The sequence below is a fragment of the Oryx dammah genome, unplaced genomic scaffold (genome assembly GCF_014754425.2).
Source record: "Oryx dammah isolate SB20612 unplaced genomic scaffold, SCBI_Odam_1.1 HiC_scaffold_2, whole genome shotgun sequence".
Classification (NCBI taxonomy): Eukaryota; Metazoa; Chordata; class Mammalia; order Artiodactyla; family Bovidae; genus Oryx; species Oryx dammah.
Window position 1 is genome coordinate 103,596,747 of NW_024070186.1, and position 17,591 is coordinate 103,614,337.

The 17,591-nt window shown below is 40.6% G+C and overlaps 1 protein-coding gene across 3 annotated transcripts in view; it reads left to right on the top strand.

Moving 5' to 3' along the window:
- Positions 1 to 423: 423 nt before the first annotated feature.
- CD47 (CD47 molecule) overlaps positions 424 to 17,591 on the top strand; it is a 60,703-nt gene continuing 43,535 nt past the window's right edge. For all 3 annotated transcript variants that reach the window (XM_040225202.1, XM_040225211.1, XM_040225222.1), the window contains exons 1-2: positions 424 to 613; positions 13,311 to 13,658. In XM_040225202.1, the coding sequence (XP_040081136.1) occupies positions 568 to 613; positions 13,311 to 13,658 (394 nt within the window). In that variant the 5' untranslated portion in view covers positions 424 to 567. The remainder of the gene's footprint in view (positions 614 to 13,310; positions 13,659 to 17,591) is intronic.

Sequence of the window (17,591 nt, forward strand, 5' to 3'; positions counted from 1 at the left end):
GGGAAGTGGGCTCCGAGGGAGCGCCTCGGAGCAGCGCCTGGGGAGGGGGTTCCTGAAGCGTGAGGCTGGGCGTGAACGCAGGAGAGGACCAGTGGAGATAAGATAGGGGGTCCCCAGGGAGGTAAAAGGGAACAGCAGACAGGGACAGGTGCAGCGAGGTCCCCGGGGTGCGGGAGGACACACACTCAGCCTTCAGCGCGTAGCGGGGCCAGTGTGTGGACATTGACGGGAGAGGAGGCGGCCGGGGGCCGCGGGGCGTGACCGGGAGGCCCCGCGCGCGCCACCGCCAGGGAGCAGGCGGGAGCGGGAACGAGAAGCTGCGAGTCTGGAGGGCGCGGCGTCAACAGCCACCGAGGCGGGGCGGAGGGGAGGCCGAGTGCGCGTGCGCGGCCCGAGCGGGCGTTGGGGTGGGGGGAGCGGCGGGAGCGCGCGCACGCGCGCGGCCAGGCAGCCTGGGCAGCGGGTCCTGCCTGTGACAGGAGGTGGCGGCGGGTCCTCTCTGTGTCTGCTGCGGCGCCTGCTCTAGACGCCTGCGGCGGCTGCGGCGACCCAGCGGCGGGCGCGGAGATGTGGCCCCTGGTCGTGGTTCTGCTGCTGGCCTCGGTGCGCTGCGGTGAGTGGCCACTAGCTCTTGGTTCTACAGCTTGTGTCTCGGCGCCCCCGCGGGTGTGTGGGCTGCGCCCCGGCTGGCCCGGCGGCTCCCTGGAGAGGGTGGCCGGGGCGCGGGACGAGTGGGCCCTTGCGCGGGTGCCAGGCCCCGGGTGCAGACGCGGGAGGGCCCAGCGGGTAATCGGCACCCCCTTCCTTTCTTCCTTTCCTTCCTCTTCCTCTTCCCCCTGGGTGAGAGCGGGGCACATCTTCCCCTGTTTGCCACCACCGAGGAAGACTCCAACCGTGCACCTCGCGCAAAAATTAGCTCTGGAGAGAAGGGGCGCGATCGGAGGCGAGGGCTTGGCAGCTGTTAGGGTACCCCTCTTTCGTACCCCTGTCCCTCCCCGTGCTTTAAACGTTTTGGGGGTTGAAGGAAGGAGAGTAGGAGGGCCCCAGCCTCTTGTGATGCAAGTACGCATTTTGGCAAAGTCTGCTAGAAGGGGTTTCCTCCGTTTGCCCTACCACACGAACATAGGAGTTAAGAGGACGTAAAGGACACAATTAAGTTTCATTTACAACCCAGCGTTTAATCAGAAGATTCTCTGGCTGTGTTGTTTTTTTTTTTTTACCCTAGGAATATAGCTTACTGGGTGGAAACTACCCCCACGCCCCACCACCATCAGCCACTTCAATACAGTCTAAACTGCGCGTTCAAGTTTTCCTACGTTATTTAGGGGAACCGTTTTAAAAGTAATCCAGATTTCGTTTCAAGTATGAAGATAGTAACCTCTAGTCAAAACACATTTGCGGTAGAGTGGGATTTGGTGTCTTTCAACGCCAAAGGCGTTTTGGCCCCCCAAGCTTTTGGAATCCATTTCGTTTTTTTAGAACGTGTGCTTCTCCTGTAAAAACTGAGGAAGGAATAGGAATTTTCGTGGCTCTATAGTGCCTGTCAACACTTCACATCTATACATTCTGTTGTGAACTTTTTGTAAAATTCAGAATTGAGTTAGAGTAGTAGTATCAGGCAGTTGTTACATTTAATTCTGGTATGCTAAATTAATTAGATTTTAAATGGGTTATTAGCCTCCCTCTACCATTTGTGAAGGCTTGTGACTTCAAGCTGTTTACAAAATGCCCTTATGTCCCGACTTAGCTCCTTCCCCCTCTGTGAAATCTCCTGGGATGTTGGAGCTCTTAATAATCAATCTCTGTTATCTAAAGGGTTGATACTAGGTAGGGTAGTGTTTTCTGTTATCATCCTTACATCTTGTTACCCGTTACCATCATAGCTCAGATAATACTGCTTTCAGAAACCTGTTGTATGATCGGAAAGCCTTATACTGAACCCGGTTATGAATTTGTGATAAAATATTACTAAATCAGACCGGTGGTCTCAAAGCTAGTTTGAAGCATAAAAAAATGTGAATCATGCACTGTTTTAAAAACAAGGGTCCTATTTTCAAGTAGATTAGAGAGAACTGCTAGAATGGTACTTTTGAGGATAGAAATGGTTAGGCCTACTTTAGTAATAGGTATGATCATGTGTGATTAGCATTCATTTACATACAATATGAATATGCTTAAGTCCCTACAGAGTCTTAGAATTCAGAATTTATGGTCTTTTATTGTACTTAGTTAATAATGACCTAAAAAAAAAAGGCCAAAACAGAGATATTATACATTTGAGTTGTTAAGTGTTGAATATAAAACAGGAAGGTCTAGTGTTTGTCATAAGCTATAATGTATTTTTGTGCATGTGTGTTTAATATGTAGTTTTAAAAGAGCATGTAGGAAAAAATGTTATGTTTCAGAACACAAGTAGTTGTAAACCCAAGTATTTGGAAGGCTGAATTTAGATCCTCGAATGAGTAAGGAAGTCATGGATTTGTACGTTTATTTGTACTCAGGTTTGATTTTGCTTTCAGTTTCATTTATAAATGATTGGTGGTCAAAGGCTATTTCCTGGTAGCCTCTACAGATTCAGTTGATCTTTATAGTAAAGAAAGTTATCCAAAATGCCCATTCCTTTTAATTACAAGCAAAATACAGTTTTCTGTATTGATTTACAAGATGCAGAATGAATTATTACTATTCTCCTTTCCTCCTTCCTCCCCCACATGTCCAACGTATACGTTGTTTGAAAGTACATCATCAGTTTCAGTGATATTCACTAACTGGTAAATAAAAGGTTACTCAGATAATGACACTGATAGGAACTGTCTTTTCAGTGATTGAATGATTTTTCTTTATTTAAAGTGAGTTTTTAGAATCACGGGTACACATGATTTTAAAGCATTTTTATTGTCTAAGTCTAGTAGTAATTTAGCTGGCTTAAACAAAAATGTTTTCTGTTCTCCTAACAGATACGTTATTTTGAACCACAATTTGCCATTTTAAGGAAGTAAACGCCTCTTTAAATGTACTTATTTCTGGGGCCGCCCAGCAGTCTAGAGGCAGGGTGCTAAACCATTACACTAAATGCCTACTATTAGGACACTTTCTCGTGCTGTCATCTGTATTTTGGCAGATGTTTTATGTTTGCCACTAGGTTGTTAATGAAGATTTGAAAGGCCAGGTTCTAAAGTAGAGAAATAGGTGGTTTCCCCAAAATTGATAAACATTGTAAATCCAAAATGCATTATTAAAACTAAGTTTGCATTCCTTAATATTAAATCAACTCTAGCTAGAATAGGCGTCATTTTTTTTTTAATACATTCATCTTCTTTTAGAGACATAGTTTTCATGTAACCATTTTACCCCTCTTTTAGCTTATTTTGCTGTCATACCTTTTTATACAAGATAAAAATTTCTGTATTTTTGTATCTTGTAGCTCAGCCTAATATAATGCACTCTTGGGCTGTGATAAAGCAAATTTCACTCTCTGTACTAGTGCTGATATTTCTTCTATGATAAAAGAACAAGAATGATAGAGTAGGATCAGTTTTGCTAAACATATTGTAGTACTAAAGTGAAAAAAAGTATAGAGCACTCAGGAAATTTGATTGTGGTATACCTAGACTAAGACAGTAGAATCTGGATTTTCATTCTCTGTGGTTACATGGAGTTGAAACAAGAATTAGAAGCTACACTCTGCTCTGAATATTTTATTCCATCTCCATGGTGTGTGTGTGCTCAGTTGCTCATTTGTGTCCTACTTTTTGCGACCCTATGGACTGTCGTCTACCAGGCTCCTCCATCCATGGGATTTTTCAGGCAAGAATACTGGAGTGGATTGCTATTTCCTCCTCCAGGCTATCTTCTGGACCCAGGGATTGAATCCTCATCTCCTGTGTCTTCTGCATTGCAGGCCGATTACTTAACACTGAGCCATCAGAATCTGGTCAATCCCAGGGTTTGAGATTTAAATTAAGTGCATATTTGAACTTAATGGCTCAAATGGTAAAGAATCTGCCTGCAATGTGGGAGACCTGGGTTCAATCGCTGATTTGGGAAGATCCCCTGGAGAAGGGAAGGGCAGTCCACTCCGGTATTCTTGCCTGGAGAATTACATGGACAGAGGGGCCTGGTGGGCTACAGTCCATGGGGTTGCAAAAAGTCAGACACGACTGAGCGACTAACACACATACACACACACACACACACACACAAGGGATTGGGTAAGTGCAGGGTCTGTCAACATTGCTTATTCTATTTCAAGTAAGTATGAACCCATGTTATGCTTTAAGCTTTTTGCAAGGCCTTCTTGGGCATACAGACAAATTTCAGACTGTGTGCCTCTTAATAACTTAAAGTGTAGTTTATAAAGAGAAGGGATTTTTTGTTTTTATACCTCAGTAGTACTTGATATATTTTAAGTGCTTGAAAAGGCTATAATTGTGGATGTTACTGCCTTTAAACTGCCCTGGGCCTTATAACTCTAAGTTGACTACTTCTGTTCTTATAGCGACCATTTAAAACCCCAGTGGGAGATCAGTTTGAGTCAGAACTAAACACCTGTGAACACCTGCCTTTTTACTTGACTTTTATTTGGTCTCTGTTGAGGAGAGATCTGACTAAATCCTCGCTTTGACCCTAATTTTAACCTGATTCAGTTTGAGACTGCAGTTCTTCATACCAGAACCCGAGCCTGATGGCAGAAATTAAATGGATTCATTTCTAGCAGGTATCTTGACTCATGGGCTTTGCTTCATTTACCTTAGTGACTGCTGGGGCTTCTTACCCCATTCCTGATCATCCATCCTGAACAAATAATTAACTTCCTACTCTGCTGCAGAAAATAGTGATGTGTGGTGTGGACTCTTTCAACTTCCCACCCACCATTACTAAACTTGTCTATAATATCTTAGGCAACATTCATTTCATTCTCCTCTTTCACCCAGTGTCAGAAGTATTCCTATTCACCTTTCCAAGGAAAGACCCCCCTGTCTACAGGTCTTTCACTTCCACCATCTTGGAGACCTGCCTAATCACCTTAATCCTTCAGTCTTGTGCCTTAGATCTTTCCCTCTTCATTGATTCCTTCATCTTAGTTTGAAGACATGCTCAAGTTTGACTCCATATTAAAAACAAACAAGAGCAGTTCCACGCTCTTTCCATTGTTGCCTTCTTTCACTGCTCTCTTGTGTGTGTTACTCACTCAGTTGTGTCTGACTCTGCAACCCCACGGACAATAGCCCACCAGGCTCCTCCGTCCATGGGATTCTCCAGGCAAGAATACTGGAGTGGGTTGCCATTCCCTTCTCCAGGGGATCTTCCTGATCTAGGGATTGAACCTGGGTCTCCCACATTGCAGGCAAATTCTTTACCATCTGAGCCAGCAGGGAGGCCCACAAAAGTGAAAGTGAAAGTCGTTCATTCCTGTCCGACTCTTTGCGACTCCGTTGACTAAACAGTCCATGGAATTCTCCAGGCCAGAATACTGGAGTGGGTAGCCTTTCCCTTCTCCAGGGCATCTTCCCAACCCTGGTCTCCTGCATTGCAGGCAGATTCTTTACCAGCTGAGCCACGAAGGAAGCCTGCTTTCTTATTCTGCCAAATTTATTCATAGAGAATCACTGCCTCTTCTTTCTCCCCTCCCCTTCACTTCCCAAATGCAGTCTGACTCCAGCCCCTGTCTGCTGACATCGCTGCAGATAAAGAAGCTAAGAATGAAAATTTAAATCTAGAGGTTTTTTTTTTTTTTTTCTCATTCTGCTTAACATCTCTTTTGTCCATAGTTAAGACCCTTCCATTGTGTCTGCAGTGGTGTTCTTTGCTGCCTCACCTACTTCACCTCTTTTCTCACATCCTTAGTTTGTTTCTCTTTAACTGTTTGCTCCATAAATATTGATATTCCCCACCATTTTATTCTCTGGTACCTGCTCTGTTTGCAAGGACTCTCTGAGTGATCTTGTTTATGCTCACAATTTCAGTTACCAGCTATATTCTTGGTAATTCCCAAGTCTCTGTAGCTCAGACCTTTCTTCTTAAATCCATGTTGACATATCCTGGGATCTACTGGACATCTCCATTTCAGTGTACCACTGGTACTTTTAATACTCAGCCTATTGAATATTGAAAGAATATTTACTGCTGAATCTCTTAAGTATCTTTGAGAGACAGACAGTGCACTAAGTCGTGTCTGACTCTTGTGACCCCATGGACTGTAACCTGCCAGGCTCCTCTGTCTATGGGATTCTCCAGGCAAGAATGCTGGAGTGGGTTGCCATTTCCTTCTCCTTTACTAGTACTAGTACTAAGTTGCTTCAGTTGTGTCCGACTCTGTGCGACCCCATAGACAGAAGTCCACCAGGCTCCGCCGTTCCTGGGATTCTCCAGGCAAGAACACTGGAGTGGGTTGCCGTTTCCTTCTCCAATGCATGAAAGTGAAAAGTGAAAGTGAAGTCACTCAGTTGTCTCCAACTCCCAGCGACCTCATGGACTGTAGCCCACCAGGTTCCTCCGTCCATGGGATCCTTCAGGCAAGAGTACTGGAGTGGGGTGCCATTGCCTTCACCTTCTTCTCCTTTACTCTATAGTTAATCCACAATCTAACTAGTTATACATACTATTTTAGTTAATAACTGTGATTCTTCTTGCTTCTTCTCCTTTACCTCTCACATCTGACTTACGTCCATATGCTTTCTTCGTTCTTTCACTATTACTTTTGGCCTTCTCTTCACTTGTCATTTTCCTGGATTATTGCAGCCATCTCTTAATGAATCTCCTTTCCCAAAGCTCTTTCTGCCCTTAATTCACCCTGCTGTGTTATTATTTTTTTTTTAATGTAATTAAGTCTGAGTGGTTTGTCATTACTTAGGTTATCAGCTCCAGACTTCCCACAATGACATTCAAGGAAGCTTTTACAATAAGTCCTAATCATCTTTTCCAGCCCCTTTTCCTGGAGTTCACTTGAATAATCATTGGCCTTCGGGTATTCTTTCTTTATTCCTCTGTACTTGTTATGGCCTGAAAAGCCCTTCCTTTTCTAGGACATTGCAACTCATCCAGTTTAAACACCGCCTGGTAGGAGGGAGGAGCATTCTTAGAGACGTCAAGTAATTTTAAAGAAACTGTTCCATCCAATCTGCATCTGACTTGGTTTAGATTTTTCATTAAAATATGTAGCCTCTTGATACCATAATCAGGGATATAGAAGTAAGAAACAGTGGAGGAATCTCTTGAAATATGGAAGAAGAGTGAATCTTCCCTGATATGATATTTAGATTTTCTTTTCATGGGACTCATACTTTAAATTTTTATATTCAGGAGGAATGTATTGAGCCCTACTGGCTGGACCCTGAATTAGATCCATAGGATATCAAATGAATACATTGTCCTTGTGTTTCTACCTTTTTATCCTAATGGAGAAATCAGTAGAGTAAAACAGTAGTTACAAGATTTGGAACTGAGCGACAGCGCTTGAATGGGGGGAATAGGAGCAGTAAGGAGGGACGAATAGAGTTGAGTAGTAGCAACGACAGGGACAGGATTGAACATCTCAGCTGTGCCTTCAGGAAGAGCCAAAGTTAGTGAATTGTAGCTGCCATTTATTGAACATTTGCTGTGTTAAGTGAAAGGCATTGCAATAGGAACTCCATGTTCATTATCTTGTTAAATCTCAACAAAATCTCTATGATGTGTACATGATCACTGGTCACATTTTATAGGTGAGGAAACTGAGATACAGAAATTAAGTAATTTGCCTAAGGTTATACACCTAGAAAGTGCTAAGTGTTGAGCCAAGTACCTGCTCTTACCTGTACCTCTAGTGAAAGGTATGGGCCTCCTTAGGCTGGGTAACAGCTTGTGTGAATAGGGAAAGGCCTGGAGATGAGAGTACATTTGCATATCCAGGGAATTGCTAGAAGGTCATTATGACTGAAGCTTACTTGGGAAATAAGAGAGTGTAGGAGGTGAGGATGGACCGGATCCTGAAGGACCTGGTTTGTATTCCATGCTAATGCACTTGAATTTAGCCTGAAAGTGGGGGAAGGGGTGCTGTTAAAGTATGTTAGGCAAAGGAGTGCACATTTGTATTTGGAACAGTTATTTTGGGAACTGCAAAATGCATGACTGGGATGGGGAAACTTTGAGGCTGAAGGCAGGGAGCTAGTTAGGGGTTGCAGCAATAGTTCAAGGCAGAAATGATGAATGTCTAGTTAATTCATGTAGCAGACATTGACTTTAGGAACAGTCACATAGGTTGAGCCTACCCAGAACTCGCCTGGCTGAGGAGAGAGCAGAATCTAGCATGATTCTTAGGTCTAGATCTGGTTGACTGGTAGATAATAAAAAGTACTTTAGGGAGGTGAGGATTTAGGATGAACGTAGGCAGAATGTAGATAGATTTTTGATCATGTTGACTCTGAAGTAACTGTCATATATCCAAGTAGAAACGCATAGCACATGGCTGGTTTCCCAAGCTCTGCAGCTAAGGAGAAAGGGGGAACCTAGTTAAATAAAATGTGTGGGTAGTTAAAACCTGGAGTAAGGGAGAATGCTGGAGTGGGGAGGGGTGGGGGTCAGGGCTGGGTAGAAAGTCCTTAGCAACCTAATGTGTACTATGAGTCAAGGAGTGGATTTCAGTAAAGCAGGCAAGCTGCGATGAGATGGAGAAAGCACTAGGAGGAAATTCAGAGATACAGAAGCCAAGAGACAAAAAAGGGGCTCCCCACAGGCTCAAGAACTGTAGAGAAGTCAAGATGGAGAGCGAACCATGTGCATTCCATTTTCATGGGATGACTGGCGACTTTGGCAAGAGCCATGGCAGTGAAGAAGGCAAGGTGGAGGCCAGGTAGCAGGGATGTATGAAGTAAGAGATGAAAAAAATGCATTTAGATTGTCTTTCTAGATGCTAGGAAAGAGAGAGACAAGTACAAGGGATTTTTTTTTTTTCCAGTTGGCTAATATTCAAGTATTTTTAAAAAATTAAAAAAAACCCATTGTAATTGAACTTGGAGGATGTCAGAGGATGGTAAACAACTAGGGGAAGTCCTTGATATTGATGAGTGAGGAGACAGAAATGGAAACTAGCTCTCAAGTGAAGGAGTTCATTTCTGAAGCAGAAGTGAGGGGAAGAGAGGTGTGGATAGGTAGGGCAGCAGGAGAATGTCTAGGGGGAAGTATTGGAAGCTTCTGGTTTCTTATCTGGAGGACTCAATTTGAAGTAATTAGGAAGGGAGGGCTCCTTTGGAGAGTATTAGATAAGCTCTTACAAAAGGACAGTATTTTCAGAGTTGTTCTAAAGGAGAGAAATTTTTCATGGAACGTGTGAAAAGGTAAAAGAATGAAGGCCTAAATAAATGGGCAGAGTCTGTGATAGTCTTCTGTTTTTCCTGTAGTAGCAACAGACATTTTCCTAGAAGTCTAAAGACTGATTACTCTCTTGCCCATCCATAGCACTTTGTTCATGTAGGAAAGAAAGCACTTGCAACCTTGGGTTATAAAAAGTATGTAGCAGTCCCCCAGGGCTTCCCTTGTGGCTCAGCTGGTAAAGAATATGCCTGCAGTGCGGGAGACCTAGGTTTGATTCTTGGGTTGGCAGGATCCCCTGGAAAAGGGAACGGTCACCCAGCCCAGTATTCTGGCCTGGAGAATTCCGTGGTCTGTATAGTCCATGGGGTCGCAAAGAGTGGGACACGACTGAGCGACTTTTACTTTCACTTTCATTAGTCCCCCAGGTGAGAATTCTAAGTTTTTTAAAGATGATTCCTACATTTTTTTTCATTATTGTATACGCACCTCCTGTTAAGTGTTTCAGATCAGATGAGATGGTTTGAACTGGTAGTCTGTACTCACAGAAGTTGTAAGGTCCCATATTTTTGGCATTTGATATGTTAATTTTCCCATTTCATTTGTTAATTTATCTGTAACTCCAGCATCACGGATGGTTATACTTATCAATTCCTATCTGATTAGACTGCTGTAGGCATTTCTTGATTATTCAGAATTTACTTATTCATGGTAATTATCTATATGATCCTTTATTTGCTCTGTATATTTTAGATCCTTTCTTCACTGTGCTCTTTCATCAGAAGGCAGTAGGCAAAATAGAGAAAAACCAAATCAAATAATTTCACTGCTTAATAGCTGTTTAATAAATGTTTGTAGAGGGTGAAGTTGTAGTTAACAGCTGATGAAGCAACATTTTTGGATTATATTTATTAATTGTTAGTGCAAGGGTTATTCAAATTATAGTTGATCCAGGTAAATTTCACTTTGAATTTTATTGACAGCATTTATTCAACTTAAATTGCTTCAGCTATAAAAATGGCTGTATTGATATTACAACAAATACTGCAGTGGAATCAGTGCTTTCTGTATTCTTTAGAAAATTCATTTTCTAAACACAAGTTATAAAGTCACTGAGTGCTTACTGACCACTTTGTACTCACTTGGAGGCTTCTAAAAAAGTTTGCTGAGGTAACTTAGCTCTTCACTTGTATCTCTTTAATTAACAATTAAATAAAATGATTAATTAAATTATTTAAATAATTAAATAATTAAAATTTAATAATTTTTAGGAGGTATAGTTTGACTCAAACAAATACGAAATGCTCACGTGTCAAAGTTTTTATTTCACACATTAATTAACAAGCAAACCAACAAGATGGTACAGCCATCTTGGTTTTAAAAGAGAATTGGAAGGGACTTCCCTGGCAGTCCAGTGGCTAAGACTCTGGACTCCCAGTGCAGGGGGCCCAGGTTTGATCTCTGGTCAGGGAACTAGATCCCATATGCCACAACTGAGAATCTGCACGCCACAATTAAAGATCCTGCATGCTGTGGCTAAGGATCCAATGCAGCCAAATAAATGTTAATTAAAAAAAAGAGAGAATTGAAAGAATAGATACATGTACATATAGGCAGTCAGGAATGGTGAAATGAATCTATGGATAGATACAAAGTTGGCCAGTGTCCTCAGGGCAATAAAATCTTTTTTTTTTGGCCATGCTGTGTGGCATGTAGGATCTTAGTTTTCCAATCAGGGATCAAACCCATGCCCCCTGCAGTGAAGCACTGTCTTAACAACTGGACTGCCAGGGAAGTCCCTAAAATGTAATTTTTAAAAAAATTCCTCTCTTCCAACAGGTCCAAATCAACTGCAGAACAAAGTTTGTTTGTATCTCTATGGATATGAATCGTTTGCATTACCATCAGTTTTCTACATCTTACAAAAGTGTAAAAACAGCCTAGTCTTGGCAGTAGGCCCAGGCTGCTATAGAGTTATTCCAAAAGAATCTGTCCAATAAGGCCCAGCACCCTGTTGAAAGGACTCCCGGTAATCTTTTAGTCCATTTCAAAATCGTTGACCATAATTGCTGACACTTTCCTTCCTTTCTAATTCCAGCATCATAACCACTTTCTTCTGTCCTTGTACACTCTATAGTCTCCACCCAGTGCTTATTTCTCAGGGGAAGTAATTCATAACTCCAGCGTTTTGAAGAATGCAGTTGGAAGTCCAGGTTTTGCCTGGAGCTTCCTGATATTTAGGTGGCTAGAAATGGAGAGAACTGGGGGAAGGTGAGCTGTGGATGACCACAGGGTTGATTTAGACTGCAATTCCCAGAAATAACAGTTTAGACCTGCCAGTCAGAGAAGGTCCAGAGCATTGCATTAAGATGCTGGAGTGCCTAGTTTTTATAGTATGACCTTACATATTTATAGCACAGTACAGAGCACTTACCAATCTGTTTTCTCCATTGATGCCGACCATAATTCTGTGAGGGGCTTCCCAGGTGGCGCTAGTAGTAAAGAACCTGCATGCCATTGCAGGAGACACAAGAGATGCAGGTTCAATCCCTGAGTCAGGAAGATCCGCTGGAGAAGGGCGTGGCAACCCACTCCAGGATTCTTGCCTGGAGAATCCCCTGGACATAGGAGCCTGGCAAGCTACAGTCCATAGGGTCACAGAGAGTCAGACATGACTGAAGCAACTCAGCGTGCACAATTCTGTGAAGCAGCTCAGTGTTCATTTTTTGATCATCTTACTTATAAAGAGTAAACCAAGGCATAGAAAGTTAAGTGAATTGCTTAAGGTTGCACCCTGAAAAGTGACAGACAGATGGGATTTGTTCTCAGGCTTCTGAACATTGTTCAGTTCATATTCCATGCTGCAGCCCAGCATTCAATTCAGTGGGCATTTATTGAAGAGTAATTATGTTCCTAGAGTAATAATATCCTGTGCCCCTGATAAAGGAAAAATCTTAAAGATGAACAATTAAACCTAAGGTTTTATTTATATCTGTCAATCCTTTTTTTAAAGGAAACACCAACTCACTGCTTACATGAAAGAAGTGATAAGTAGCTGAAGAATATGGAGGACAACTACAGTTTGTCCACATTTTTGCACATTCCACATGAAAGAAAACCCATTTCTCAACCTCTCTTTTATAAGGCAACAACCAGTAGTTTATACTATTGAAAAGAGTTGATTGGATACATGCTACTTATTAGTAGTATCTGCTCTTGGTTTCAGCTTGCATCTTAGCTTTCTTTTGGGTGATTTATGGTTTCTAGAAGAAAGGGACGCCTGTAATATATATTTGGAAGTTGTTCCTTAGTTTCAGTGAAATGTGGGAGTGGGAAAATGCCATTCAATTGTGTATAATCCTTTATGATACTTGCATACCGAATGTCTGTTGCTGTCTGTATTTTGCAGTGGAAAAATAGCTGTAGAGAATTTTTTTTTTTTAATCCTTAGCATTCTAAGGCTTACCATCCTAGTGGAAAGATGTGATGTGATTCATGTGATTTACTTGTTATATTTAAGTACAGTAGAGCCTGCTACCTTTTTTGGAAATGTAACCTAGGGATAGAAATAAACTTCCTATCAGTTTAGCAAGTTCTATTTGGAGAAAGGGTATAGAAGTTGAGACTGAATATATTATTTGGTTTTACTTTGAATTTAAAAATTTTCTCATAGTAAAGTCAGTATTTTTCTTTAAATATCAGAAGACACAGGCTTCAGAGTTTCCAAAGCCAGATACTACATCTATATGTTCTAACACAGTTGCTGAGTTTATTCCGGGATTCACTAGAATGTATATTTTGTGTTAGTGAGAATGAATAAAGAAGAGGTACAGTGTTGTCTATCAGCTGAGCACATTAATATTAAAATAATTTGTTCTTTTCACTTCACCCATCTTCTCTATAGTTGCTTACTTGCTTAAGTGAACAGTAGAAGCACTTCTCTTTATCTTAAGAATTTGTAACATACCTAAGATCTCATAGTATTCTGTATGAAATGAAACAATTTTATTTCTCTTTTCCAGGTTCAGCTCAACTAATATTTAATGTAATCAAATCTGTAGAATATACCCTTTGCAATGAAACTGTTGTCATCCCATGTTTTGTTAACAATGTGGAGACGAAGAACATTACTGAATTGTATGTCAGATGGAAATTTAAAGGAGAAAACATTTTCATCTTTGATGGAAGTAAGCGGATGTCCAAGGCCAGCAGTAACTTTTCTAGTGCAAAAATCACACCATCAGAATTACTGCGTGGCATTGCCTCTTTGAAGATGGATAAGAGTGATGCCGTCTTAGGAAACTACACTTGCGAAGTAACGGAATTGAGCAGAGAAGGAGAAACCATCATAGAACTAAAATATCGTGTTGGTAAGACTTCTATAAATTTCTCTGTTATTTCTTTTGCAGCAACATGATCCTGTTAAAGAAGGGTAAAATGGGGCTAGGAACTTCTCTGAATCAAAAAAAAAAACATACTATTAATACTAAATGTTGGAGTGTTTAGCAGCATTAAGATCATGAGTTTTATCTTATTTGCTCTTTTGCTTTTCTCAATAAATCTCCTTTGTTGGTTGATAATTTGTGCATTGTGTGGGCCTCAAACTTTAGGTCTGAGGGCTGTGACGTTTGCAGGGAGCAGTTCAGGGGTCATCTCCTCTCGGTTCTGTTTGCTGCCATCAGACGTACTCTCTTTCATGTGATTAATTTTCAAGCCTTTTTCCCAATTATTTCACCTTTTTTTTTAACCTTACACTTTGATCAAGGATTGCCAAGTCCCAAACATGCTTCCTCTGGAAATAACAGATTAGGAGAAGAATAAAAATATTAAAAATCATGTTATCATAGCTGATTCCTTGAGATTTCCTGTGCTTAGCCTTGCTATGGTGTTGTTCCCCCGCCCCCACTTTGGCTAAGATGTGGGAGAGTGAGGAATTCAATTTAATATATTTAAATTCAGCTTTGATTATAGTAGCACAATCCTGGTGAGTTGCATAAAGCAGTAAAGTTAGCTGAGTAAAAAGTTTTCATTACTTTCCTATTCCTTGCAGTGCCAGCTAAGTTCTTCAGCCACACAGAGGTACATTTTGGCTTTCTGTTTTGAAATCTCTATTTAGAATTGCTAGCTATATTACTGATCTCAGGATTAGACCATACTTTGAGAACCTGCTCTTTTTGTGGACTCAGATCGGTTTCATTGGATCCACTATTTGCCTCTGTTCTTGCATTTACCATTAATAAATGTCTGTTACCACACTGGGAATGAGGTGCTTGGGTTGATAGAATACTTTGACATTGCTTAGTATTAGGAAATCAGCAGATCTGGGTTATATCCCCTATTCTGCAACTTAACTGTTCACCTTTATGCTATTGAGAAGTTACTTGGCCAAGTCAAGTTACCTCATCTCTTACATGGGGATGAAGATAGATTCCTGCCTTTACGTCTTATCCTGACAGTCTAGTGAGCACCAAATGAGGTCCCTTGTGTACAAGCACTATGTGAACTGAAGTGCTTTACAGGTGTGAATTGTGTTCTTGGGATGTTTGTTTTATGAAGGATGGTGTCAAGTTGTGAAGCTGGCCTGTGGTTGTGAGAGGGATTCTTGCACCATGAGGAGAGGCTGAGAGATGGCTTAGAATAGGCTAGCAGAATCTGGAAGGCTTTTCTGCTCAGAAATCTCTCTTACATTGTAACTTGTATTAATTTGTACTAATTTAGGCTGAAGAGCTTTTTTTGTTTTGTTTATTTTAAAGTGTACCTTTCAACAGGGGGTCGAATCTGGAATCGCATAATCTAATATCTAGTTGAAATTTTTTCTGAAGGAATGTACAGTTTCATTGGAATGAAAAAACAAGACATAGGGATCAATCGTTTGGTAGTTGTATAGGTCACTGAGAGGTAATCTCAAGATATGAGACTCAAAAGGCCAGGAGATGGAATGAAAATGAATGGGAAAGGAATACCAGCATCTGGAGATGAAGAGAAAGTTTATAATTTTGTGTGTCTGTGATTGTTTTGTTTTTCTTTATTTTCAAAGTACCCTATAAAAATATGAACTATGTTTACTTTGGGACCATTCAAATGAGGAAGTATTGTTTCATTGGAGATAATGTAGGCAATTCTACCAGAGGTCAGACATTTGGCTTTGCACTCATTGTTTATCTTTTGAAATAACTATAGACTTACAGGAAGTTCACAGAAATAAAAGATTCACAAAAATAAAACAGAACAGTGCTGGGTGCTGTGTACTCTTTGCTCAGTTACTCCTAATGCTTAGATCTTGTGTAACTTTAAAAAAAAACAAAACTGGGATGCTGACAGCGGTACAATGTATGTATACTTCTTTGTCATTTTGTGATATGTATATTTGGGTAACTACCACTGCAATCAGGATATAGAACTATTTCATTAGCACAAAGTGCTCCCTCATGCTAACCTGGCAAGTACTAATTTGTTCCCCTTGTCCATAGTTTTATCATTTTAGCACTGTTATGTAAATGGAATCATACAGTGTATAATCTTTTGAGACTGGCTTTTTTTGGTCAGCACAGTGCCCTTGAGATCTAACCAAGTTGTTGCCTGTATGAGTTTGTTCTCTTTCTGTGTTTTTTGGCTGAGTAATATTCCATGGTATGGGCATATCACAGCTTGTTTAACTGTTCACCTGTTTTAGGACATCTTGAGTGTTTCCCGTTTTTGGCTAATACAGTTGGAGTTGCAGTGAATTAATCTTGTAGAGGTTTTTTAGGTGGACACAGTGTCCACCTCTCTGAATAAGGAGAGAACATTTGGCTGTTTGCATGTGTATGCTTAGTTTGTAAGGGAACCGTCGAACTGTTTTCCAGAGTGGTTGGTCCATTAAACATCCCCATCAGCAGCATATGAGTGATCCCATTTCTTCACATCCTTGCTAGCATGTGCTGTTGTCAATCGTTGTTTTGCATCCATTTTTTACTGGGGAGGTGGAGAAAAAGAACCTTCTTCCAACAAAAAGTTAATTGGAGCAGGACTGTTACAGTGGAATACAAATGTATTGTGATAATGGAACTTGCCCATCATATGGACATTGGGGATTTAGGCAATAGAAACCAATTTTTTAGACATAGATGAGGAACTGAAATTGTGTCATAGAGAATTATACTTAGTAGAATGTGAATTAAAGGCCATTCTTTGTGCCATTCTTTTAAGTACAGTATTTTAGAAATACTGTCAAATATATATATAATCTTTTATATATAGAGAGAGATTTTATATACCTCTGGTGCCTATGTATAGTATGGTACCATGGACAGAGCACAGGACTTGAATTTAGAAAGCTTTTTATATACATTTTTTTTTTCTAGTTTAAGAAAATTTAGATAAGAAAGTCAACCTGGCAGGCCCTCTGTTTTTACCCGCTAAATGTAGACCATTTCATCAAAGTCTTGCTCAAAATGTCTTGCTCACTTAACCAGAGATTTATTGAGCAACTACTATGTACAGGGCAGTATCCTGGGCACAGTGGATTCAGTGATGACTAAGGCATAATCCCTGATTTCAGGGAAGTGATGGTACAGTACCACGGTAAAATAATCTTACATTTATAAGGGCACATACCAAGTAGTTTATGTTTATTGTGTCTTTAATTTAAGAACTCTGGGAGTTAGTTATCAGTCTTATTAACACATGAAGTAAGAGAGATTGAGTACTTGTTCAAAATCAGTGTCATAGCCAGGATTTTAACCTAGTTTTGTCTTTCTTTAAAACCAGTATGTTTACTACCACTGTATATGGTTGCTATGAAAACATCTTGTAAACAACCAAATTATTAAATGTAAATAATAATAGTTATACAATGTGTTATTCTTATTTGTATTTATAGTATAGTGATTCAAAAACTTAGAAGCTTAAATTTTTACTTTTTTCTGAGTAAGCTCTTAGGGTTTTGTTTTAAAAGGTCTATTCAAGCTTAGAAAAGTTGCCATTTCCATTATTATCAACATGAAACATGTTATGTTTCTAATGTTGACATGAAGGCATTTTGAGATCCTTGTGTTGGTTTTCTAGTGCATGTGCAAACAACCACAAATGCAGCAGCTTTAAACTGCACCCATTTATTAGCTCACCACTTTGTAGATCACAGTTGTGGTCATGGTATAACTAGGTTCTCCATTCAGTCTTATGAAGCTAAAATCAAGACGTTTGCAGGCTGTGTTCTCATCAGAAGCTCAGGTTCTTATTCCAAGCACACATGGTTGTCGCAAAATTACTTTCCTTATGGTTGTAGAACTGAGGTCCCTGTTTCTTTGCTGGATGTCTGATGA